This window comes from Pseudonaja textilis, chromosome Z (assembly GCF_049901715.1).
Source record: "Pseudonaja textilis isolate UNSWEBS1 chromosome Z, rPseTex1.2, whole genome shotgun sequence".
NCBI lineage: Eukaryota > Metazoa > Chordata > Lepidosauria > Squamata > Elapidae > Pseudonaja > Pseudonaja textilis.
In genome coordinates, this window is record NC_142008.1 from 18,974,111 (window position 1) to 19,001,197 (window position 27,087).

At 35.7% G+C, this 27,087-nt stretch overlaps 1 protein-coding gene and 1 long non-coding RNA gene across 4 annotated transcripts in view; one reads left to right on the forward strand and one right to left on the reverse strand.

Annotated features, from left to right (window-relative positions):
* MKX (mohawk homeobox) overlaps positions 1–27,087 on the forward strand; it is a 58,619-nt gene that overhangs the window by 19,666 nt on the left and 11,866 nt on the right. For both annotated transcript variants that reach the window (XM_026710045.2, XM_087916880.1), the window contains exons 4-5: positions 1,922–2,075; positions 2,909–3,235. In XM_026710045.2, the coding sequence (XP_026565830.1) occupies positions 1,922–2,075; positions 2,909–3,235 (481 nt within the window). The remainder of the gene's footprint in view (positions 1–1,921; positions 2,076–2,908; positions 3,236–27,087) is intronic.
* LOC148123929 (uncharacterized) lies at positions 2,027–7,873 on the reverse strand. 2 transcript variants are annotated; one of them, XR_015740198.1, is made up of 4 exons: positions 7,791–7,873; positions 5,097–5,148; positions 3,076–3,117; positions 2,027–2,114 (listed from the first exon to the last, which is right to left on the reverse strand). It is a non-coding gene; the product is annotated as an uncharacterized LOC148123929 (long non-coding RNA). The 2 variants fall into 2 exon arrangements; XR_015740197.1 differs by lacking the exon at positions 7,791–7,873 and having other exon boundaries at positions 5,097–5,225.

Consider the following 27,087-nt stretch of genomic DNA (forward strand, 5'->3'; position numbering starts at 1 on the left):
GTTTAATCCTGCTTCAGATCCTCTAGTGTTGTGAGACCACAGTGCATTTGGCACTGTTGCTCAGAAATTATGGGAATCGTGGCCCACGATATCTAACATCATTCCAAGTCTGACCAGCTACAACTTTCCTAGTCCAACTAGGAACTATGCACCCTTCTAATTTTCATTTGCTCTGTTATGACATTTTATAGCCTGCCTTTTGTTCCAAGATGGAATTAAAGGTAGCACGTGTAGGGTTCTTGCTTCATCTAGGTATTCATAAAATGCAGAAATTTGCTGCAGTTCAGACTTGCAGGCCGTATAATGGAGACGGAAAATTATTTGATAACTCAGAGAGTGGGGGGCGAGGGAGGGAGGGAGAGAGAGAGGGAGGGAAGGAGACGGTGGGGAGGAGACAGTGGGGGCAGTTATGTGTTTGCAATCCAGGACTTCAAATTGCTGTTCAGTGTTTGGGTCTAGGACAATCAGGGGAAACTACAAAGCCTAACCATGTGCTTCTGCTGACATCTTTGGAAGCTCTGGTGGACGCTATAGTTAACGATCTGGTGGTGACTATGGGTTTGGAACTATATGCATTTTTAATTTTATTTCAGGCTTTGCATGCTTCTGGAATAGGACCAAATTCATATGAACAGAAATGTAGCATTTTTAAGAAAGGTGGAAGCCAAACAGAGATGTTAATGACAGTTTTGAGAAACCAATAACTGATGCACTATTTATCAACTCTAAACTGACTGTATTGCTTTAGTGAAATGGAATACTAAAAGTTGCTCCTTGACCAGCTATTGCATCAAATGCAGCTTTTAAAAATTTCTTAAAAAAATAATAATATTGTGATAGCTACAGTGCTTGGAGTGACAACTTCTTTTCTCCTTTCTGAGGCAATATGAATTGTGAGCTTATTTTCTTTAGTTCCTAAATTGGCAAAAATAATAATGATTTTATAATGGTTTTCATGAGGAAAAGACAACATCCAAAATTCAAGAGTTTGGGGGCTGCAGATACTTTTTCTAAAGATGGCCCTATTTCATGCTGGATAACTGAACTTTATTGCTTACTGAAACACTTTGAAACAGGGAGCTGTTCACATTCATGAATAATGCTTGCTATTGACATGGAAATCTTCATTTTGGCTTTTTCCATGAAAAGGAGGTGCACGCATATAAATCACTCTAGTTTTATATTGCCTGTATCCAGAGCTATGTGGATAAATCTCTACCTCTTCGTGTGGCAGAGTATGATTATGCAAATATTAAGCCAACAAATCTTTCTCTCTCTCTAATCCTCCACCAACAAATAAATGATGCAATCATTAACACAGACTATTCAACAAAGAATTCAGAAAGTATATACAGTCCAAACATTGGCTCATCTAAATTTGATTACAGAGTAATACAGGTTCCTGTGTTGATCCCATGGTACTCTCTGGCATAAGAATGTCAATTAATGGGCACTGATTAGCAGAAATGGAAAGCTGGTCTGGGTTACTGGAATCAGAAAAACTTTCTAAAAGCCTGAAAAATTGCATCTGTCTCTTGCATTCAATAGCCTAGTTATATAGCCACCCACCTCCTATTTGGATGTGGGATTCTGCAATTTAAGGTTCCATTATTGGTCATTTTACAGAAGTAAGTAGCAGATGGCTCTCCGTATATTTTTGAGCCAATTCACATCTTTTTTTTCCCCCAATATAAGCTGCATTAGCCAGGATTCAGCAAGACTTGTAGGAGCACAGAATGACATTTTATTTAGTAACTGATAGATATATCATGGTTTTCCAGTGGCCATATAATTGTTGTTAAAATAGAACTATGAATCATTTGTCTGCTTTTATACTTCTTTCATCACATTTACAGAGGAGAAATTCAGTTCTCAATGTTCTGGGTCAAAGACAAATTTGATGCATTTGTCTTTTATTTAGGTATCAAATTGGTTTGCCAATGCAAGGCGGCGTCTTAAAAATACTGTCCGCCAACCGGATCTCAGCTGGGCTTTACGAATAAAACTATACAATAAGTATGTTCAAGGAAATGCTGAGCGGCTTAGCGTAAGCAGTGATGAGTCATGTTCCGAAGGTTTGTTTTTGATACTTTCAAGTTGTCTCTATAAAAAGTCTGTAAAATTGAAAATAATTATTATTTCTCAAGAAGTCAATAGTCTTGCATGCTATTTTTGCCTTGATCTGTGCTCCTCAACTACAGTATGTCCAATAAGCAGCATCTTCCTGGACTCTGAAGAATGAATGTCTCTAAAAATAGCTTCAAAGATTAAAAGCCTATATATGTCCAGATGGACTATATTGTTTGCTTAAGATGCAATGATGGTTTTGTAGAAAAAGAAGGAATCTTATGCCCATGTAATGCCCTCTCTACAAGAAACTTCTTCCCCAAAGTTATGTTTGGCAGGAAAATGTCAATTCTTTCTGAATTATTTGAACTAATCTTTCTTAAAGCCCTGTTATAAATGTATTAAGAGACAAGAGGGAGTTCACTGTATATTTACACAAAAATATTTGTCTTCTATAGCAATTGCAGCAATCCCACTACTGCAAAGATAAATTATATATGAAGTGAACCCTGTCTTGTTTCTTTGGGGAACTGCCAAAAATATAGTAGTAAATAAACCATGTAATATTTTTTTTCTTTGGGGGGGGATTTTGTTTCTCTGCTTTTAAGGGGTGAATCTCATATATATAGTATATGAGTAATCTTTGGTGGGAAGCACACTTCACCCATGTGGCTGGGAACTGGAAACTGAGGTTGGGGCAAGTTAAAGAAGTTTATGTCAATGTGTTTTAGAAACGACTGTCACAATAATGTCATCTGATCTCTGTTTTCCATCAAATGCTTCTTTAGGAGTATAAAAATATATAAGAAAAGTTTCTGCTTGATCATTCTTCTCTTTGCAGATGTTGAAAACCCTCCCCAAAATGAAGGAGAATACAACACCCAGGTTCATCATGCTGTGAATAAAACAGAAAGTTCTGACATAAAATCTGGAGTAAAACCAGAAGGAAGTGCCAGCGAGGATTATGTAGCCCCTCCTAAATACAAAAGCAGCTTATTGAATCGCTACCTGAATGATTCGGTGAGACATGTCATGACCACAGATGCAAACCTGATGGAAAAAACAAGACAAAGGAATCATTCTGGATCATTCAGCTCTAATGAGTTTGAAGAAGAACTGGTGTCACCATCCTCCTCTGAGACTGATGGAAATTTTGTCTACCGGACAGGTATGTGCCTTTTTCCAAAGACCCTCCTCCTCTTTTTATTGCTTTATAATTATTCCTATTTTTGCAAGAAGGTTCTTTTAGAGTGAATGTGGTTGTAATATCTCAGAGTTTAGAAGATAACGGTGAAAGTTTTCCCCTTTCCAGTCATCTTAGGGCTCAGTGCTCAACTCTTGTTTCTTAGCTGAGGGAGTCAGCATTGTCTGAAGATATTTCCATGGTCATGTGGCTGGCATGATTATATGCCAAGGTCAGTGGTAGGATTCAAAAATTTTTTACTACTAGTTCTATGGGCGTGGTTTGGTGGGCCTGGGTGGCTTGGTGGGCATGGCTTGGTGAGTGTGGCAGGAAAAGGATATTTTAAAATCTCCATTCCTTCTCCACTCCTGGGGGAAGGTTACTGCAAAATCTCATTCCGTCCCCACCCCACTAACCTGCTTTCCAGCTCCGTTCTCCTGTGCAGGGGAAAAAAAGAAGACCCAGCCAGCTAGCTGGGACTCAGGAGACAGGAAATAGGGGGTGGGGCCAGTCAGAGGTGGAATTTGCTGGTTCTCCAAACCACTCAAAATTTTTGCTTCCGGTTCTCCAGAACTGGTCAGAATCTGCTGAATACCATGGCCAAGGTGCACAGAACACTGTTACCTTCCCACCGAAGCAGTACCTATTTATCTACAGCATTTGCATGCTTTCAGACTGCTAGGTAGGCAGGAGCTGGATCAAGTAATGGGAGCTCACCCCATCGTGCAACATTTGAGTCTCGAACCTGCTCTGTGTCTTTAACCACTGAGCCACTATGCCCCAATGTTGATGCTAGTATCCCAGGGTTTAGGAAACTATGCTGTAATTAATATTGTAGTTCACTGCTTCTAGCTATAAGAAAATCTAGGTTTCACTGGATGCCTGAAATTAGAAAGCCAACATTAAAAGAATATATTCCACCAGAGAAAAAGAAACCTCAGTTCCAAATGGTGTCCTTGCCAATATAATAAGTCTTGTTAACAGGATTCCTTGGATAAATTAATGGTGCTTTAGGGCTTTCTTAAAAGGAGACGAAGATGGGGTCTGATACATTTGAAACGGCAAAGCATGCTACTTGATATGAAGTTCCACAGGAAACACTATCTTTTTTCTATTTTGGATGAACTTTGTAGCACTTGGGGAAAGCTAAGAGGGAAAAGTCTGGAATCTGGGCAGATTGTCATAAGAGAAGAAACTTTTTCAATTTTTGATCCCAAATCAAGATAGGTTAGCTCCATCCTGCTACTGCTTAGTCTATTTACACCATCCTGCTATTTGGTTAATTGTTCTGAAGGCTTTGAAGTTTGGCCCAGATCTTCAGGGCCAACAGCTCAAGTGATTTGGACTAGTGATCAGGCTCAGAGTCAAACAATTCCATATGAGAAATCCTCTTCTTTTCTTATTAATAAATATGGATCCTATATTTTTCATCTGTTGCATCATGACAAAATTATGTTCCTCTAAGCTGCAATTGTTGATTAATTTTGGCCCATTTAGACCTACCATGAACAGCATCCGTATGCACTTTTGAATGAAACCTGAACATCTGAATGGTTCCATGGATGAAACTTCATAATGAAATCCATGTTTTTACACTCATATATGGGATCATTCTTCAACCCTCACATTGTAATCTTTATCATTTCTTCTATAGTCCTTTCCTTAAAGTCTTGCAATCTTTTCACAATTTTTGTCACAATTTCCAGGATTTTGCTTTCAAGTAAACCCCAAGTTAAAGTTTTCTATCTTCAGGGAAAGAAAATAAGTTTGCTCTTCTTTGAAAAAGGCTTTACTTTTTTCATTCTCTTGTGTCCATCCTAATGTATATTTCAATCAAAAGACATACCTTTAACTTATCATCTTCTTCCAAACTTCCAATCCCTCAGTTTTCTAATTTTCTAAATATATCAGACATATGGAAATATATCAATCATTCCAAGTTTAATATGTGTTTACATTTAAGGCAGGACAAGATTCCTAGAAAAGTAAATGAAAAACTGCAAAAATATCAAAAGATGTTTTGGAAAGGTTTATGAAAAGTTGGTAATAGAAGACTGAACAACAGTAAAATGGTAAAATATGAAGGGATCTTCTTTAACTCAAAATATACATGGGTGAGATGTGGGAATGGGCAGGTTAAGAACAGTCAAAAGTTATGTCAACTGTGAATTCTGAAGTGATAATTCAAAGTATCTGTGGGATCAAATTGGAGAATATCATTATAGATCATCTATATCTTGATTGCTATATTTTCAAAGAAACTTTCAAAAGTGTATTGCTTCTTTTATTGTTTGAATAAAAATAAATAATAATAACTCCTCCCTTTGATCTGTTCCCCTGAGTTTCAGTCTTATGTAGATTTTCCATTTAAGTTAAAATTATTGTGTTCTCCTTCCAAGTCTTGGGCTAAGCAATGGACTTTCCTTGAAGTGTATTCATAATTCTAAAAGGTTTTGTGTAAAATAGGAGCTGTGGTTGTCTAGTTCAAGTGTTTTCCAAGTGAAATCTCTTGGTTTTTGAATGCTGTTTTTCAGCATTCCAAGTGCATTTGGTCTACATTACGCGATAATCCCCTGCCAAATTTTAGTTTAAAATGATTGTTGCTCAAATGAGAACACAGTGACTTAAGACATGTGAACTTCTGGTTTTTGATACTTATACAATTGGAAATTTTAAAATGGGCATACTCTTGTGTAATAGAATTGTTACTGGACTTGGCCTGTTTTCTGACAGCTTTTTAGCTTTGACTGAGAGCTGGAGAAATTTCCTGAAATGGCTGAGGCATCCGTATACTAACCACTACATCAGGAACCAGCCGAACATTTGGAAAAACAAGCTGTAAATGGTTACACAATCATGCTAATGTCTCTCTATGTGTACAGAATTGGGGCTATGTAGAGACTTCTTCCTTTATGCTTTGAAAAGCATAAAGCAACATGTTTAGATAGACAAATTTAACATTCTTAGGGACATTTCTTTTTACTGGACAAATTTTATTTGCAAGACTAAAGACATTATGTAATGCACCATTGTTATTTTCAAAGTAGGGATACGTTTTGAAGAGGGGAAAGGTAAGACCCCAAGTAGCCATCCTGGACACCACCTGGATGAAAAATGTGCATGTTGAAAGAGATCAAAGAAATGGGGGGGGGGCAGGGCAAAAATTAATTTAATTAATGAGATTACTCTTCCTGTTTATTCCTAATTTAAAATTAGCATTTGGTAGCAATATTTTAAAGAATTTTGTGACTCAAGTTATTAAGGAGTGATAGTACAAGTGGTTCTAGAGCCTTAAATTGTATAAACGAGAAGCTAAAAACCCCATGTATTCCATTTCTAATCCCACTTCTAATTTTATAATTCCACTAACTCTCCTACAAATGCTGGGCCAATAATTTAAATTTTCTGAAAATGTCTTAGAGCAGCATTTTCTTGACATGTTATGATTTTCTGGCATCTTTCATAATTCTGAATATGAGAACACTGTCAGAAATGAAAAGGGTGACCTGTTCATGTCAAGAATACATGAAGTTCTAACATACTTCTGTTTAGGTAATTCAAATTATATAACAAAATATAGAGTGCTGGTACAAATGTTTACTTTATGGGCACCATCAAGCTATGTGGGGTTCTGTCAGCTGCACTAAGCAGGCCAGAATTCAGGAATTCAGTGCCATAGAAGATTAGAAGATCTACCTTGGCTACATCAACAAAATCTTGCAAGTCTGGCTTTGCTACATCTCCACACAAACACCCCCAACATTCGTCCCTTCAATTCCCCAGTGAATTAGGTGTCTTTCTGAGCTGTTTCTAAATATTATTTTGTTTATAAGGATTTAAAAAAAACATTTCAGTTCCCTTTGACTAATTAATGGATTCTTGCATTTTTCCAACAAGGTCATCTTCCTTATTCTTTACAGACTTCAAAGGGCTGAGTAAATATTTTCATGCACTGATATTCCAGGTCCAGCCCTCCCTCACTCAAGACCTCCAGATACACTCAGTTTTAATTCCTATTGTCCTTCAGACAGCCGTCTATGTTGCCCTAGTGCGTTCCAAGTATATTGTTCTAATTAGTCTGTAATGCAGAACAGAAAATGTGGACTCCACTATAAGGTGAACAGATCCATATTTACAGGAATATGCAAATTGACTTTTAACCAATTAAAGTTTTAACCACATGCCAATCACAATGGGGCACTGCCAGCTAGTTTAAAAAGGAAGATCCATTATTCCAGCATTTATTTCCCTGAGATGTCTTTTCCCGAACTAAAAATGGTTCATCCGGATGCATTGTTTTCTTTTCTTTTTGTTCATTTCTATATGCAAGTTTCAGGAAATAGAGAAAGCATATGCCATATCCAATAGTACATGAATATGATTTGATTTGAGACGTGCCGACAGATATCTCCTTTGGCAGCCATCAAGTTCCTTGCCATATCTGCCTTTTAACAAAATATTTTTAAATAGGAAGTTGGCATGCAAAGCACTAGAATTTTTCTAATTTGGTAACCATTTGAAATTAATAAATAAACAAAACGTTTCCAAGCTGTTCCTGGGCCCTGCAGAAGCCATATTGGAATTCCTGGAAAATGAAGTAGTAGTAGCAAAATATGCCCACCTATCCAGAAAAAAAGACAAGAGATCAGCCAGGGTGCTAAGAAGCATCATGAAGAGCTAGGTGGAGTGGCAAAAAGTGACCTCACTGTTTGCTTTTAGTAAATAGTAATTTGTAACTGACCAGCCTACCATGACAGCCCTTTTATGAGGAAGCTACAAATGTTCTCCAAAGCCTTGACTCCTTCATATTTGCATCACTTCCCATACTAAGTCAATTCCAGATTTTTTTTACCTTCCTATTCCAGGTTCATATCTCAGTCTACTTACGTTACCAATTATGCTTTGCATGCATTATAAGCTATATTTTAAACTATGTGGCTTTTTTGAACTTACATGGTTTTTTCTCCTATATTGGGGTAATGTATACATGTAAGAAAGAAAAAGAGACAGAGAGATAGACTATATCAGTTTCCATGGCACTTCCAGGCACTCGCTCAGAAATTAGGCACAGTAGTGTTTGGTTCACATTATATACTTGACCATGTGTCCCATTGGAAACTAAATGGCTTCAGTGTCTCATAACAGTTTTAAGAATCCCTTTGTTGAGAGAGGAAAGAAAGGATAGCAACAGAAGCAAAGTCTTTGGCATATTTGTATTTGTGGTATTTAAGGAGTTCAGGAATGATGACATTGGGGGAAAAACTGCCTTCAGAACTGATCAGTATTCAGAATTTGAAAGTGGTGGTTTTGTTTTAGGTGTTTATGTGGAGTAGAATTTTGTGGGCTTCTGGAATTGTTTTACTTACATACTCCTCAACTCCTCTTTCACTCTATATTTTGCTCTTAAGGTTATGATGTTGAATCTTTAGCATCTTCTATTGCAGGAGATTGAAAACCACAATTCCCAACAGCCATTCTTAAAGGTTAGATTACTTTATGTCTAACTGGTAGACTTTATATTATGTATCAGATGTATAGATATTTTATCTTGTTTAGCTTGCCAACATGTTTTTTTTCTTTCCAGTTAATATTTGTGAAATGAAACATCCACTTTTAAAATAAATAAATAAATGTGCCTGTAAAGTGTATTCTTCTTTCACAACTGTTTAAGAGTTGACAAAAATCTTCATGTGAGCCACTTTTGAACATCCGCACTGTATTTTTGTAGAATATGTTGCAGATTAGTCTATAAAAAGCAGGAATGAAGATAAATACCTACTACTGCAAAATAAAAAAAACTAAAGCAAGATAAGCATTTGAATATCAAATACAGCAAAAGTTACATTACTGATAGGTACAGCACCTATCTGAAATACTACAGAATCGATTAGTTAAAAGATGTGGCTATTTGTGCCATAGAGGTTTTTAAATTATCTCTTTAATGACACTTAGGATTATCATGATTACTAATCAGTTTTACGAGATTCATACAGTCTCAGAGGAAAAAAATATTTTTCATACCACTGATGATGGAGCCATGTTTAAATGTATACTTCTATTGCCTTCCGTTTTGGTTTGGCCCAACTAAGCTGCTTCCTTGGGACTTAGTTATGCTTTATTGCTTCTGAACTGGAGCCAAGAAATATTCTTGTAATGTATATCAGGGCAAGGAAGCCAGTGATCCAGACAATAAAGAACGATATTCTAAAATTTCTTATGTTCCTACTGCGATGCTGGCCTATATGAAATTTTCCAGAACTTAAGACTATTTTTAGGCAAGCAGCCAATAAAATTAATCAGCAACGAAACCAGCAACATAAAAATAGGATATTTTAAAAGTGTGAAAAATGGAAAAGAAAACAAAACTTTTAATGAACAATACAAGTAGCTGATTTAACTTTAAACCTGCTTTATGGGTGACTAGGGCAACAGTTCTGTCTTGTGGCAGAGGCAAGATATTCATTTTCTACTCTGTCAATCAAATTTCTTTTCAGATCTACCTTCACACATATCCGTCAGATTTTGAAAATGGGCTCCTTAGAATGAGATCAGGGCAATCCTTTTCTGTTCAACTTGGTTACAAGTAACTTTTCTTTCATCATATTTTTGGTAGTAGGAAGCCTTTGCCAATCTACATAAAATACAGTATTATATTAAATAAGAATGAAATATATTATAGGCCAATACATGCTACTGGTATGATGGTGGTGATGCTGCATCACTTAGATCTGGTCAATATTTAAATGGTCAATAACCAATTTGACTTAACTGAAAGCCTCAGTACAGAGCAGGATATTTGAAATGTCTGGATAGGCTAGCATCGTTCTGATGAAAATTTATCTCATTCACTTACTATTATACCTGGAAGAAAAAAGGCTATCTCTGCTACCAACAAGATTTGTTTTGCTTTGCTTTGCTTTGCTTTGCTTTGCTTTGCTTTCCCCTTTCTCCCTTCTCCCTTTCTCTCTTTCCCTTTTTTCTCTCTTCAAGACTCTTTCTTTCCTGCATGCTTTGAAACCAAACTGGAAATAACTGCCTGGTTTCTTTTTTAAAAAAACTTTGAAACTTATTATTCTCCCCCATCTATGATTGGTTTGAGTATTGCAGTTTACACTTTCAGATGAGGTTTAATGCAGTGTATTTCAACCTTGGCAGCTTGATAATGTACACAGCTCCCATAATTCCCTAGCCATACATCTTCAAATTACCAAGACTAAGAAACACTGGTTTAATGCATATCTTTTCAGCATTGTACCTCCAGTCTCAATGGCTAATGTCCTTACTCATCCATCTCCTAAATCTCTTTTATCAAAGGCTTTTCTGCAAGAGAATGTTGACACTCATTCAAATGTGAACCATTCTTTGCAAACCATAGAGATAATCTCATGCTCAGGAGAATTATAGTGAACCAAAAACATATACTAGAACAGTTTTTGCCAAATCTTATTCCTTCCAAGGAGTTTGGAATGTCAGTTCTCAGAATTTTGCCTAGAAGTTCTGGAAACTGTAGTCTTAATGTATTAAGAGGGCACCAGGTTGGGAAAAGCTGGTTTGGAAGCAAGGCATATCATTAAAGTAATGCCCAAAAATATAAATCCCAAGAAAGAGGATTGGTTGGAATAAGGGATCTTGTATTTCTTGGCAGAATACCTAAGAAAAGGAAGGGGAGGGGGCACAAAAACTTTATTTATTTCTGGAAAAATGTCTGACTTCAAACCTAATTTCTGGAATGGATTCCTTGGGTTCCAGGTTGTTTCCATTTCTTAATATAAATAAAACATTTGCAGCTCACAATCTGGTAAATCCTGTCCGTACCACTGTCTGCTGGATCTGTCCATACCTCTAGTGTAATATTAGCCCATCACAGTGCTGTTCATTCTTGTGTGTTTAAAGTTGTATCAATATTTCCATTAAAAAAAGCCTTTCTAAAACATACACAGCCAAGCTTCTCTGATCCAGCTGTAAAAATTCCGTCAGGCTTGAAGTTGGCAAAGCAGGAGACACATTCTCCAATTTACATGAAGTGGATTTACACAGGTATGTCTCTGATACCAGAATTTGCATTAATGGAGGCAATTTAAAGGGAGTAGGGGTTCCTGAAAAAAAGAAGGGGGGGAAACTCTCTCTCTTGCAGATCTGATTATAAAACAGGAGTTTAAACAGCCTTTATTCTAATGCAACGGTTAGCAGATCACCCAGATAGAGCAGATCACTCTATCTCAGCTTTAGAAAAAGGCAACAAAATCACCTCATAAAAACTTCACCAAGAAAACAGCAGGAACTACTTGATGCAATCATTAGGAGTCAAAAACTGACTTGATGATGTCTGTGGGGTCTGTCTGTGTATGTGTGCATGTATATCAATTGAATAATTACAAAATTATTCTGATTGTGGAGGCCCTAGAACAGAAATTTCTTTTCTCGAATTTCTTCTATAGCCTTACCTTTCACTCTTGGTGGTCCAGTGGGAGATGCTTATGGTATCGAAAGGTATCAGAAATGACCCATAATTAACTATGATAATTGTAAAAACACCTGGAAGAAGTTAATCAGATACATTTGCACCTAACAACACTTAGTTTTTTTTTAAAAAAAATTAAGCATTATTTCACTTTAAATTGTTCTGAGCGGTTGTTTTTTAAATTATAATTTTTTTGATAAGATATATGTTTCTGGGGTTAAAAAAGCAACTAAAATGTTTTCTAGTGATTTTAAAGTTTTAAAAATATTCCTTCAAGTAACATGTATTTTTTCTCATTTCTCATTTGTATGTTTTGCTGACACAAAATGGTTATTAAAAACCAGAGGCAATAAAGAAATACAGTTCTGTTTGTGCAAATCCTGCTTCCCCTTATGGATTTGTGGTTTATATTTGATTTCTCATAATTGGAGGATGGGGCAATTAAATATTTCTTTGAAATTGTCCATTTGTCCATAACCATAACAGCAGAAAGATTTGATGATGGTAGCATTTAGTTAAAATTAGAATTCTTGTGTGCCTTTACACTGATTTATGGTAGATTCTAAAGGGAATTTATGAGTGACCCCTGATTCCAACAGAAGTTTATGACAAATCTTAATATATTTTGACTGAACCACAAAATTAAAATAGGGCTGGGGTATTTACTTTTTACTTTGGGTTCTAATTGGCAGTATAGTAAAACCATAAAACAATATGTGCCGTCTGCAATAGTTATTGGTTATGTCTTTATAGGAAATTATTTAGAACTCAAAAATGATTGACTCTCACACAAGTGCATAGGTAGATAGGTGATAGACAGATAGAGAGATAGAGAGATAGATAGATAGATAGATAGATAGATAGATAGATAGATAGACAGATAGATAGACAGATTCCCTGTTTCCCCTAAAATACAACCTACTCTGAAAGTAAGTCCTAGCTTGATTTTTTAATTAAATATTTATTGCACATTTTTTCAAACATTTACACCACATTTCCATTTTTGACAGTGCATCAGAGTCAGCTTTTTCCTGTTTACATAGTAATACTTTCATTTTCTTTTTTAATTCCTGGTATATTTCTCTAATATTTGAATATATTCAAATATATTTACCTTTTCATAATTCCTTATATATGCATTTCCTGCAACTCTTAAGTAATTTTATACATATTCTTTACTTTTCTCCTGTATCCACTCATACCGTATGTCCCAAATCTTATAATATTCTGTTTCTTCCTTTTAACTCCATTGTTAATTTGTCCATCTCTGCACATGCAAGCACTTTTTTTTATCACCATATCTTCAGGAGGGATGTTTGTTTGTTTCCACTGTTGTGTGAAAACAATTCTGGCCACCATCAGTATATGGAGTATGATATATTGATTTCTTTAGCTTTATTTTTTTATGTTGCCCAATATAAACTCTACCCCTCAAATAAGCCCTAATTAAGATCCTTCCCAATCCAGAGTGCACAGGTAAAAATTAAGATAGGGTGGGGGTGGGGGGGATGGACCAGCCCTACTACTTATTTTAGCTAGGCCTCGCACACCCCGACATCTGCCTTGCCAGCCTATTTCTTCTGCAGCCAGCAAGGCTAGCAAAACTTTCCTGAAGGCCTCTGTGGTTGATTAGAAAGTTCCGGATCGATCCGGAGCTCTGCAGAAGCCTTCAGGAAAGCCTTGCCAGCCACAGAAGAAGAAGGTCCTGAAGGACTCCAATGGTGAAAAGGATGCTGAGGGGGGATGGGGCCCCCGATGTGTGCAAGTGAGGTTAGTCAGTGGATGACTACCCGAAAATAAGACCTGGTGCCTTTTTTGGTGGCAAAAAAATATAAGACAGGGTCTTATTTTTGGGAAAACACAGTAGATAGATAGGTAATGAGTGCATTCAGCAGCTTTACACGTTCTCCTTATCCATTGATGGTTTATGTCTTCATATGATTCCCAAGAGTGATTCAGAAACTTATCAGTCTAAAAATCTGAAAGTCTCTGGAACACACAGACAGGAAAATGTAAGCAGACTTCTAGTAGTGGCAAACTCAAGGCAGCAATTCCCATTTTCATCATCCAAAGCAAACTGAGCTGTACTTCAGTCAAACAGAACATAAAAGAACAGCTCACTGGCTGGGTTTCCTTAGTTACCACTATTGAAATTAATGGAATTCACATGTTATTTTTTTTTTATTGAACATGGTTCTTTTAACCTGCATTCAAAAGTAAATTGGTCCTCCACCAAACGGACCGTTCTATATATCATATTTTTATTTCATATAAAAATATGTTTAAGAACCATATATCAGGTGACTTTTTGATATTTATCATTTAATACATCATCTAATTGCATAATTGCTATTTTAAATAAGAAAATTATCTGCAATTATGAAAATAGATGACATTACATGATAAATGATATCAAAAAAGTCACCTGCTATATGTTTCTTAACAAATTGATAGCCAATTTCAGAATAGTTCTGAAAATTAGTGATGATCAAGGCTTTTCATGGTTTGGCTATCAATTACCAAATAAATGGCTATTATTTGCACTGAATTTATAAATCTGTTCATTATTGTAATTCCTGTGAATATTTAGACTTATATAACTGTTATAAAGTCTCTGTTGAGACTTAAGTATTGTTCAACCCAGGAAAGAAGGAAGAATTATTGAGCTTATATATAGTTTTTCTGTATTAAAAAATAGGAATATTAAATGAGTAAATAAAAGCAGTAAAATAAGCAGAACATTACTGCCAATCATTAAATGACTCATAAATATATTTATGTAGTTAAATTTTTATTTTATATTTTGGTTTTCTACTCATAGTAAATCAAGAAAGATTTAGAAAGATAAACTTAGCGGTAGTTTTATTAAAACCAGCTAAAATTACCACTAATTTTAAAAGAATGGAAGAAAGCAAATTCTAATGAGAGAGAACAACTAGATGTTATTTGGAGTTTGGTGAAATAATTTGCCTGTGATTTTTTTCAAAAATCTCTACAAATGTGATTTTCCTATAAACTTTATTGTATCCTTGAGGCGGGGATTTTGATGTCTAGTATCTTTCAATTAGTTGTATATTTACTATGATGACTTTAGTGGACCTGTCAATTGAACTCTGCAAATGTCTTACTGAATTCAAAGTAAAGAAAGCATCCTATGGTAATTTCAATATGCAATACATTATTATTATGAAACTCTAAACAAAAAGGATATTATTTAAAAAGATATGCCTCAAATTAGGAATAATAATCATCACACTCACAATAAAATTTTTCACATGAATGGTAAATCTTAAACAATTTTGAAATTGTGTTTACATGCTTCATTGGGAATGGTAGATCTTGATTTCCTTTCTTCTTTCCCCTTAAAGCAAAAATATTTTACATCTATGCAATTCTTAAAATTTGAACCAACATACCATTTAACTCAAAGTAAAATTATAAAAAGTTATGTATTTTTTCTTACCTAGTTTTTACAAACTTGTCCCTATCTGTCCAGTAATTGAGTCTTAAAAATCTGTATCAAAATGAAGCGAGAATTGTATGCTGTAAGACAATGGCATTTTCCTTTGGGCATTGCAAATGTAGATCATGTAAGCAGCAAAGGAAGGAGGAGAGATCTGAATACTTAATTTTCCTCTTGAACAGTTTAAGCACTAATACTTCTCCTTTTATCAGTCACTGTTGCTTTCATCCTTTGAATTCCTCACTAACTCCCTCCCTCCCTCCCTCCCTTGTACCTGATCTGGATGATTTTGCCAGCCGTAAAAACTCAAAGCTTCCTTGGCCGTACTTTTGGCTCACTCTAGCAAAGCAGTGATCTAACGGTGAGAATACTTTTTTCAAGCTTTTTCTTTCCCCCCCCTTGAGAACAATACTTCAAGGGCAACCTGCTTGTCCAGCAAATGAACATGTGGAAAATCCACTTGAATGTAGTAATGGTTTTCAGATGGCCCATTGTTCCCCCAAATTATCTTCAAGCAGCTGCTGCTTCAACCCATCTTGCCAAAGTGAGGCTTTATAGAAAGCCTTCTATTTTCATTTGCATCATGGTGAAAAGTGCTACGTTGCACATACCTGACACCAAATAATTTAATCCCGGCAAATGAATAAATTTTTCAACAAGGGTTAGTAATATGGGCTAAGGATAACCTACCTTTTCATTTCTGCTTTTCTGCCGAAAAGCTGGAAAAAGTCTGGTGGGGCCAAATATTCACAATTGCAGTGGCAAAAGCATCCAAAATATTGTTCCATCAATGAATGGTTTTCACATATTTTGCTTTAAAGCCCAAAGAGACAAGAAGTGAAAGAAGAGAAAGTTTCTCCTCCTGATCTGGCAAGGGAAGAATGTATTTTATATTTCAAAAAGTTTTCACTGTTTTCAAATACTTTTTTTCTCCCTTCAAAGTAAGAAGCACATTCTTTATAAAGAACTTCCTCTACTGAGTCTTTAATTAAAGACAACATTTTCTTTTAATTTTAAAAGGCTTGACTTGGATTAAAGTAACAAGAAGTATTGCACACACAAAAAAAATCTGTCAAATGCAAGCTGAAACCACGGAGCCTGTAGTTAAATGCCTCACTTCCTTAGACAGACGGCAGATTGTTTTTGTGGTCAATAGGGACTGAGTTTCTGAATGCCAATCAACCAAACAAGCTAAGTTGCTTCTGTGGCGTCATTCCTCTCCAGAACTTTTATTCTTGAATGGTTTAAGCCTTGTTGTCTAATCAGATATCTTGCCAACAACATAATTATGCAGAGATTTTCTCCTTGTTCGTTTTCTCCATGTTCATTTTTCTCTGCCACCGAAGAGCAATGGATGGTAGGAATGATAAGTTACCAAGTTGGGAGAAGGGTGAAAGAAGCAATGAATGAGGCCAAGATTTCTAAAAAGAGCTGTTCAATTTGCAATAAGCGGGGTTACGTTACTGCAACAGTTCTTAAGAAAATGGAATGGAAATTGTTATCTGTTTGCAGATGGCTCAACACCTAAGGCTTTGCCATACCCATTCACAACAATAGAAAAAGGTAATTAATTCATGAGATTTTGGTGTACAGATAGTCTTTAATTGTCCTAACTTTTATGACCTGTTCTTGTACTATAATGAATCATATGTTTGATGATAATTCATTCTTCAAGTGTAAAGATTTTGAATTTTCCCAGGTAGCTAGCTTGTCAAATGAAGTTGTGGTTGTCATTTCACACATACACACACCATCATCAACATCTTCTTGTGTTCTGTAAATAACATGTATTTGTCTCATAAGACATAAAAATAGCATATTGGTAGTAAAAAGGGGGAAAATAATAAGCTGCATAATTTTCTTTTGCACAAGAGGGAATTCCTTTTACTAATCCCCCTTGAAAAATTATAAAGATTATTTTCACATGTTCTATAAGGTAGAACCAATAGAAATAATTGTACTCATATTTGTGTTATTCTGGATTAAAAGTACTGGTATTAAAAGTATTCAGATAAAATGGAGGAATAAATGAAGGATAATTACACTAAGAAGACCTACTGAGAAGTGAAGGATAGATCTGTGGTTCAGTGTGGTTGGGTATGTGCAAGTAATGTATATATCTGTGAGTTCCTGAATAGATGAGAGTGTACGGTTGCTTTTCCCTATTTCTACAGATGTACAAAGTTTGGGTTGTTTCACTGTTTATAAGCTGAGCCAGCATAATTGATTCTTATGCTTTTATGAATATTGCAATTTATATTTATATCTATTCAGAAAGCAGGTTGGGTCTTGTTTCAGGTGGACTTTTTGAGGATGGGTCAATTTTTTCAAGGTTATGATAACTTTGACCCATCATAAAATGAATGATCATAAGTTGAGGATCATCTGTGGTAGTTTTACCATATTATTATTCGGTTGCCCTTTATAGAATCATTTTCATTTTTTGACCTATTGCCTATCTACAGGGCCCAGTTTTAGACAAAGGATTTATTTTGCCTTTTCTTATTTACATAAATCAACGTATTTGAATTTATCCCAACCAGTAAAATCTGGGAGCTTTTTGTCTAAGCGTTCTTCAAATCAGGAGGTATGCTTAGCATGATGAGAAACCTGCACTTGACTTATATCGCACAGGCGTGCAAGAAATATATGCTATTTTTTTTTCACTGTATAAATATCTTCCAGCAAAGTAAACAACTATGTAATTCTTAGACTTTTACTCTATATTTTTTGTCTATGCATAATTATATATTAATGATCTGGCTCATGGATAATAAATAGGAAATTCCTTTTAATTATTATAATCTAAATTTAAACATAAAAACCAGTCCTTCTTCCTGATCGTTCTACCAACATGATTATACATCTTAATTAACATGTCTATCCAACTTCCAGTGATCTGACTTAACTGTTCCCTCAATTGTCTATGGAGATTCTCAGTCATCCAGTTCATGGTTGCCCCAAAGATGCTTTTTCAAGAGGCAACTGGAGTTTCTGGTTTTTCTTGGAAGATGTTTTGTTCCTTACTCAAGAAGCTTTTTCAGTTCTGATAAGCTGAAGAAGCTTCTTGGATGAGAAGTGAAATGTCTTCGAAGAAAAACTAGAAACTCCAGTTGCCTCTTGAAAAAGCACCTTTGGGTTGTTCCCTCAATTGTTTCATATACGAGGGTGAGTTACTAACCCAAACTAAATTCACAATACAACTGTTGTGTTAATATTTTAAGCCTGTTGCATGGCTGAGCTTTACTACCTATTTTTTCCCCTGTATAAATATCTTCCAACAAAATAAACATGTATTGGGTTCTCAAAGCACTCAAAGCACATATAAGCTATTTTTATATATAGCTTTAGTTCATTCCACTTCCAGTGCTTCCAGTGCTAATCAATAATATAGGTATTTTATCCAGATTCTTTTCTTAAGTGGTGGCTGGGTAAAGATAAATTAATTTATCTTTACAGAGAGAGCTTTTTATGATTTACCCACTTTGTTTTGAAAAGAAGTGAAAGTTATCATTCTTAGGACATTGTGCTTCTCTTGCTGTGCCATTATTTTTGAAGTGGAGCTTTTGAAAGTTAGTGGAAGGTAGCTATTAGGATTTGTTAGTTTGTGGCCCCAAATCCCTGGCTATTCTTCAGAAATCTATGATACAATATCACTAAACATAGAAATGTTTAGTATGAATAAGGCATGGAGGTCAGAGAGACTAATCTCTTGTTCAGTAAAAGTATTTTTGTGCAACTCCCCAAAATGCTATGAATCATTTTTGGTGTTTTAAAGTCAGGATGTAGAGTAAATTATTCCAAAAGTTCTGGTAGCCAAATACTCTTCTCTCCAAAGGTTTGTGTAATATCTGTTTATCTGTGGTCAGATGACTGCCATATATAATTAGAGGCAGACTTTGTCAAGATAAGTTGCGTCAACATAGCTGAACACAAGCATGTTGAAGATATTGATGTATTTCTTTTTATTTGCTACCAAAATGCCAGGAGCATTTAAGAAGGTTCCTTCAACTGATTCAGACTCAAATTCTGCCAAATTTTTGAGCTTTGGGGTTCATATTTTGCAGCTTAGGACCTGCAAACGTGTTGGACTTCAGTTCTCCTAATTCCCTAATTGATATGAGAAAGATTTGAGAAGGCTAAATTATAAGCCAACTTCACCCCACCCAAGGACCAAGCAAAAAAGATGGGCAAATCTGTAAATCGAAGTATTTCTTAAAATGGGATGACATTAAAGACTAGTTTGTTGTTTCATAAGATTGAACAGGAAGATTTAAACCAAAAGTTTTTTGTACCATTATAGAGGCACTGGAAGCCTCAGCCCTTCTCTGTGTGTCTCTGTCTCTATCTTGGCCCCCATCTCTCTCCTCCTCTCCCCTCTTCACACACAATCACATATATGTATATGAAAAAATTAGGAACCAGAGGTTTCATGCAGCTGCCAGCATTCAAAGGTAAAAGTAAAGATCTCCTATGTCCAGTCATTTCCGATTCCAGGGAGCAGTACTCCTCTATTTCATAATTGAGGGAGCCAGCGTTGTCTGAAGACTGTTCTGTTACTTCAGACAGCGCTGTTACTTTCTCTTCAAAATAGTACCTATTTATCTACTTCCCTTTGCATGCTTTCAATTTGCTAGGTTAACAGAAGATAGGGAAAGTATAATGGGAGCTCACTCCATCACATAGCTCTTGGGTCTCAAACCTGGGCTGTCAGTTTTCCAGCTGTCAAGCTCAGTGTCTTTAGCTGCTGTGCCACTGCACTCCCTCCCAGCATTCAAAACCAATTGTTCATGGCTTTCCCACACTTCTAAAGTAATGGTTTAATTGCCTCTTACCACCCCTTAAAATATCCTGAAATGGCCACAAATTGCCATTTGGGAAGACGATGGACACACACACCCATTCTCACTTTTTTTCAGAAGAAATTATGTGTGAGAATGTCAAGAAGAGGGAAGATTTTGAGAAGTCAAATGCTTCTATGACTTAAGAGAATAAAAAAATAACAGAGTTGGAAGGGACCTTGAAGGTCTTCTAGTCCAACCCCCTGATCAGGCAGGAAGTCCTTAAAAACCACCAGTATTGGAGCACCTACAACTTCTGCTGATTAATTGTTTTAACTGTTAGGAAAATTTTCTTTAATTCTAAGTTGGTTCTCTCCTTGATTAGTTTCTATCCATTGGTTCTTGTCCTGCCTTCAGGTGCTTTGGAGAATAGATCGACCCCTTCTTCTCTATGGCAGCCCCATAGATATTGGAACATTGCTACTATATCATCCCTAGTCCTTCTTTTCATTAAGCTAGCCATACCCAATTCCTTCAATTGTTATTCATTTGTTTTACCCTCCTGTCCCCTAATCATCTTTGTTGCTCTTCTCTGCAGTCTTTCTTGAGTCTTCACATCTTTTCTACATCACAGTGATCAAAACTGGATGCAGTATTCCAAGTGTGACCTTACTTTGTAAAGCAGTACTAGAACTTCATGTGATCTTGATTCTATCCCTCTATTAATGAAGCCTAGGGTTGCATTGGCTTTTCTGGCAGCTGCAGCACATTGACGGCTCATTTTCCCCTTAACCCCTCCCCCACAATGAGGAGAATTTATGATTGATACCAATATTAGATATTCAATATTCAATCTCTTAGAGATTGAACGGCCAGCCAACATCTGCAAAAGTTGTATTCACATCAGGAAAACGAACATTAAATGCTTCAGTTCAAATTCATTTTTCTAGTTCTGACAAGGAACCAGGCGCAAGGTTTTGTTCTATTGTTTTTTTTTCTTATTTGCATCACACCAGCTCTGGTTGACACGTGCTTTGTTTTCTGTCATTTCAGAGGGTTATGCAACCAACATGGTGGGCTTTTTCAGTGAGAAACATCTGAAAACTGTGTCTGGTGTGAATAAACATGTCCCCCTCAGCCATTCTGTGAGCTGAGGTGTTCAATTAGTCAATGTCAGTGTAGCAATTCATTAAAGATATTTACAGCTAATGTTCTACAAAGAAGGCTAGAGTCTTCTGTCTAGAGTCTAGACGGTAAAATTTGGCAGGAATAAAAACAAAGTAAAGAAGATGACTTGTAGCATTCAGGCCCTAAAATGACATTTTGGCCCCATGGAAGAAAACGTAATGGATCCTATTTCCTCTTCTTTGCCCGCTTCTGACCTTGACTTCATTCCAGAAGAGACGCATCTGTAATTATCATTATGTCTTAGTACTATTTTTAATACAGCACTTTGTACTTTGCAAATCATATTTCATTCTTTCCCCTCTCTCCTGGATTTTGCATCTAGGGTGCAGTTTAATGTAAAGTTAAACATGCACCAGCTAATTCATTTTGCTAGGTTTGTGCTTTGGGCCCAGCAAAACAGCCATCATGGGAAGATCTCAAGGCAAGAAAACTTAAACTCTAGAACTGGACCATAACTTGACACAAATATGGAGGGCCAAAGTAGTATCTAAGGTTGTACTCTTGGACTCTTCAGACTTAATAAGCTAATTCAATTTATTAGCTAACTGAAATGAATAGAATCAAGGCTCTGGTCTTTGTCATACATAGTAAGCTTTAAAAACATGTTTTTTTGTGGCTTGAGCCAACGGAGACAAGTAGAAAAACAAGACAGGTCCATTATTTTGTCATTTTGCTCTCTTTCCCTCCGTCCCTCCCTCTCTCTCTCAATTAGGAACAACGTTTTCTGAATGTCTGAAAGTTTTAAAATAGGGATTCTGCATTGTGACCCATGAAATCTCTAACTGCATATTTTAAACAAAAAGGTGGCAGAGAGACTACTTTATGTATCTTAAATGGTTGTTGTGCCTATGTTGGTGGGATGGGGATAGGAGGTGGGGTAGGGAAATTGATACCAAATAAATTTGTAGGGTCTCTTGGAGTGTGTGTGTGTATGTGTGTGTATGTGTGTGTTTTTTAAGATAAAAGGAAGTGAACATAGGAAAACTAAATGGACTGTTGTAAAGAAATGCAATGGATTAAAGATCGAGGGAGAAAGTGTTACCTGCAAGAATATTGTATGCACTTCAGTTTTGACTTTCTTCTGAATGAGATTTTTCTTTTTTGAGAGCAGACTTAGTTATGAAACAATAAAAAACTTTGAAACACTGGGAATTTGTCGGAAACACATGTCTAATCCACCATATTTATGTTATTTAACTTATGTTATACTTACGTTATGTAACAATTTTAGTATTAAACTGACAAAGAGCCACACAGTTTATGGGTTATGATTTTAGTATAGTTAGACCATGTATATTTGACAGATTGAATTTGATCATATATTTTAGTTGTTATTTATTATTTTATACTATAATTTTTAATTGTATATTTATTGAGTGTTTTTATTTGTTCTGGTCTCTGGTCTATGACTGTAATAAACTGAATTAATTAAGTAATACAAAACATTGATGGTCAGAAATTGGTGCTCTTTTTTCATGATAATACCCCTTGTGGGTAGCCTATGGAGCACAGCCTCAAATAAATGGGATTATATAATTAAGGAAACTAATGGAAATGCTTTTTTTATATTATATTTTATATTATTACATTTATATCCCTTTTTTCATAATAGCAATTCAAGCAGCAATACATTAGCCTGTTGACTAATCAGATGAACTCAGACCAAATTAAATTTATTTTTACAATTTTATTTTTCATTTTTTATTTCACATTTCAAATGTAAAATGTAAATTTAAATGTTATATAAGTTTACTTTTCTTCAATCCAACATTGTTCTAGGACTTCAATAAGTTTCTGATACTAGAACATTAAATATTTTAGCCATATATAAAAAGTTCCCCGGTTTCCACCCTGAAAAATTAGGAATGTACATATATATGTGTGTGTGTGTGTGTTTGTGTGTGTGTGTATGTGTGTGCACCAGCCTGAAGATGGTGAGTGGGACCTTGTCGAAACATTGCCAAGATACTCTCAATCTTACACGGAAAAGACCCGAACATGCCAAGACCTACATATATATATATATATATATATATATATATATATATATATATATATATATATATATATATATATATATGTGTGTGTGTGTGTGTGTGTGTGTGTGTGTGTGTGTGTGTGTGTGTGTGTGTATGTGTATGTATGTATGTATGTATGTATGTATATATGTATGTATATATATATATTTGTTTTCTTAAGTTTTCATGGGTATTTATATGTATGGTATTCAGGTTTGTTCAGGTATTTTCCCACATCATTATAGTTGTGCTTTTAAAGTTGTAGCAACGTTTTTGCAGAATCTCATCTGCCTCATCAAGCTTCTGTATAGTGTTTGTCTGTGAGTCAGACTTTCACAGCTGTTTCTGTTTTAAATTTGGTGCTAGCACAGCCTACTGCTGTGTTAGAATGGTTTTTTCTTCATCAGACAAACACAATACAGAAGCCTGATGATGGCAGAAGAGATTCTGCGAAACATTGCTACAACTTTAAAAGCACAACTATAATGATGTGAGAACAAAGCTGAATACCATACATATAAATACCTGCGAAAACTTAACAAAATGGATAGATAGATAGATAGATAGATAGATAGATAGATAGATAGATAGATAGATAGATAAACAAGGCTGTCATTCCGTATAAAGCATCTTCCCATTTTCCTATACCAGGACATGAGATCATCATTCCTAACAAAATCATGTGGAATTGTTAAATAATCTCCCCCCCACCAAAAAATAATATAATCTAATACCTTATTAGAAAAATGGGCAGTTGTGTTGTGCAAATGCTATATGCACAAATTAAATCACATCCTTCCTTGTAGCTTTCTTCTCCCTCACCTGGAAAAATTCCTGTAGGTGGCTTTGGGCTTGACTTCCTCACTGAAATTGACGCTGGTAAGATTTGGGCCAGAGATGCTGCCAAACATGCCTAAGAAACTTTGGATATATAGTTTAAGACAGGCTGATGTCTAAGTGACTTGAATGGAAGTTGGATGAGACACCATACAAAATGGCAGAATGAGGGAAAAACAATTGCTTCCCCAAGTTTTAATTCAGATTCAGATTTTAGTTCATTAGGGGTACATATATATTTTAGTCACTAAGCCTCACATTCTGTTTTTAATAAACATTTTAATAAAGTTTCAGCAAAAAATAAAATACAAGAAAACAGAAAAACAAAGAAATGGAAAAAAGGAAGACAGAAAAAAAAAGATTAGGAGTGCAAAACAAGGAGGGGGAAAGGGAAAAAAATAAAAGGAGTAATTTACATTTTTCATACAGATACAAATATAAAATATAGTAATGTTTTGTGCTAAGTTTAACAATAGTTCTCAGTATTTCTAGAGTCATAAACAGTTCTAATTATCAGCTCCCAAAATTAAAATATCATTTCTTTTAGTTTCAAGCAATACATACATACATACATACATACATACATACATACATACATATATATATATATATATATATATATTAAAATAACCAAGAGTGCTTTCCAGGTAAAAACAACGCTACATAAAGATATTTTTTTAAAATCAGAATAGTATATTTTGCCATTTCTGCCAACTACATTTGCTTTACCATCCATTCTTTCATTGTGGGAATCTGTAAGCCCTCAAATGCCCTTTTTTTTGATGAATTGCCAGATTTCAAGTACGTACATGTTCTAAAAACGAGGCAGCCTAAAATTGGAATGTAACAAAACAAATAAAGAAATTTGTTATCGTTAATATGTTGTTGATTTTAGACTTGTTATCATGTTGGTTAAGTTCCATTGAGACTTTATTTTTCTAATCTGTAGACACTTTTTCCTGTGAACATTCATGTGAGTTCCTTCCAACATAATGTAATTACATGAATTCTGGTTAACATAGATTGTCCTGTGAAAGTTTAGCGCATACTTCATGCCTGCCTGCAAACTGTGGTTTGGGAGAACTGTAGGTAACCTAGTAAATCACATTGAAATCAGCCATGTCCTGTTGTTTTCTTCTTCCCTTTCTTTCTTCCATTAGATTATTTGGAAAAACTGGGTCAATACAGTCATTTCCAACAATAACCAAAAACAATTCACACAAGATGAGTTGAATGTGCTCATGCCAGATTTGATAATAAAAATTTGATGTGCTAGTAAACTGCCAAAAATTTAAGATGCATAATTTACTTACTCTTCCTTCTTTGCCATTTCTTAGTTCCAGAGACAGCTAGTGTGAGGAGCTAAAGTTGTCAGTCAAGGCAGACCTGTCCTTAGAAACTGATCTATCATATGTTTTCATGTCTAATAGCCAGGGGTGGGATTCAAATTTTTTAACAACTGGTTCTGTGGGTGTGGCTTAGTTGGTGGGTGTGGCTTGGTGGTCATGTGACTGGGTGGACGTGGCTTGGTGGTCATGTTATTGGCTGGGTGTGGCCAACTCAATATCACACACATCGAGACATGCATCTCCTCGCCTGGCCTCTCATGACTGTGGGGATGCTGCAATAGTCGTAAGTGTGAAAAATGGCCATATGTCACTTTTTTCAGTGCCGTTGTAACTTTGAATGGTCACTCCACACAAGCAAAGTACCAGCAAAAGAATGGAAAAAAACTCCAGAGAAGTTCCTGAGACAGGAAGTCTAGTCCTGCCAAGAATGTAATAAGGGTTAATGGAGAGGCAGTTCCTGCAAGCAACACCAGAATGTTTCCTTCCTGCCTTTCTTACAGGATTAGGCTAGTAATTTCTTCTAACAACCAGTTTCCCAAACTGCTTAGAATGTTAACAACCGGTTCTGGCAAATAGGTGCAAACTGGTAGAATCCCACTCCTGCTAATAGCTGTGAAAATAATCATAAAAGAATGAAACAAAATAATGGTTTAGATGTATTTTCAACTCAATTTAGAAGAGTTCCCATGAAAAGTCTGGTCACCTGGAACTGTCCAAAGAATCTACAGAAAAGAAAATGAATTTAAACTAGGCAAGAAGAGACTTAGTTTGAACTTTTAGGAGAGAAAGCATGTTGCAATATTTTGTTCAATGACCCATTTCCTCTGTTCTTCTGTTCTCTGAATATGCGGAGGTTTTGCAGTTGTTCAATAGTGGAAATGAGTCGTGCCTTCTTCTGATGAGCAGCCATTTCAGGATATTTCCATATGTTAGATAAATGTCTGTGGAGATTCTCAGTCATCCAGGTCATGGTTGTTCCAAAAGTGCTTTTTCAAAAGGCAACTGGATTTAGTTTTAGCTTAAAAATGTTTCGTTTCTCATCCAAGAAGCGTCTTCAGTTCTGAAATTTCTTCAAGCAAAAAACAAAGTCCAGTTGCCTTTTGAAAAAGACTTTTGAAACATATGCTAGATATGAAGATGGTGCCTCTGCTGGGGTGAAGGCAGCAAAGACAACAAGATGACAAATGGAATATCACAGTGCAAATCCTACATTTTTAGAGCCATGCATCACTGTATTATGTTTGCCATCTTAATGATGTTGATCTCACATCGCCCAGAGGTCATAGTATTAAGATATTATATAGGAAACAGATCCAGAGTGGGTGATTGCTTGAATGTGTGGCAACCTGTGCATTTCAGAAAGCATTGAAAACAAAAGGCTCTGTAAAGAAACTAATATTGCTTTGACTCTTAGAGATTTAAGGGTTAAACAAAAATGGAAGCCCACCAACTCCCTCAGGAATGCTGTGCAGTGAATACAGTAAGTCCAACCCTTCCTGCATTCTTACAAGTTTTTTTTTAATATGTGGTGGGATTGAATACTAGCCAGACTTTGCTTATGGCTAACATTCAAGCTTTTGTGGATCCCGGAATCTCTGTGTAGTGAAAATGTTACACTTTGACTTTCAACATTTCCAAAAACTACAAAAACACTCAGTGAATGCTGAAACAGCTCTTAAGCATAACAGACATGTAAGTAAACTGCAGTGACAGTAGATAGAGATTGTATAATAAAACAAA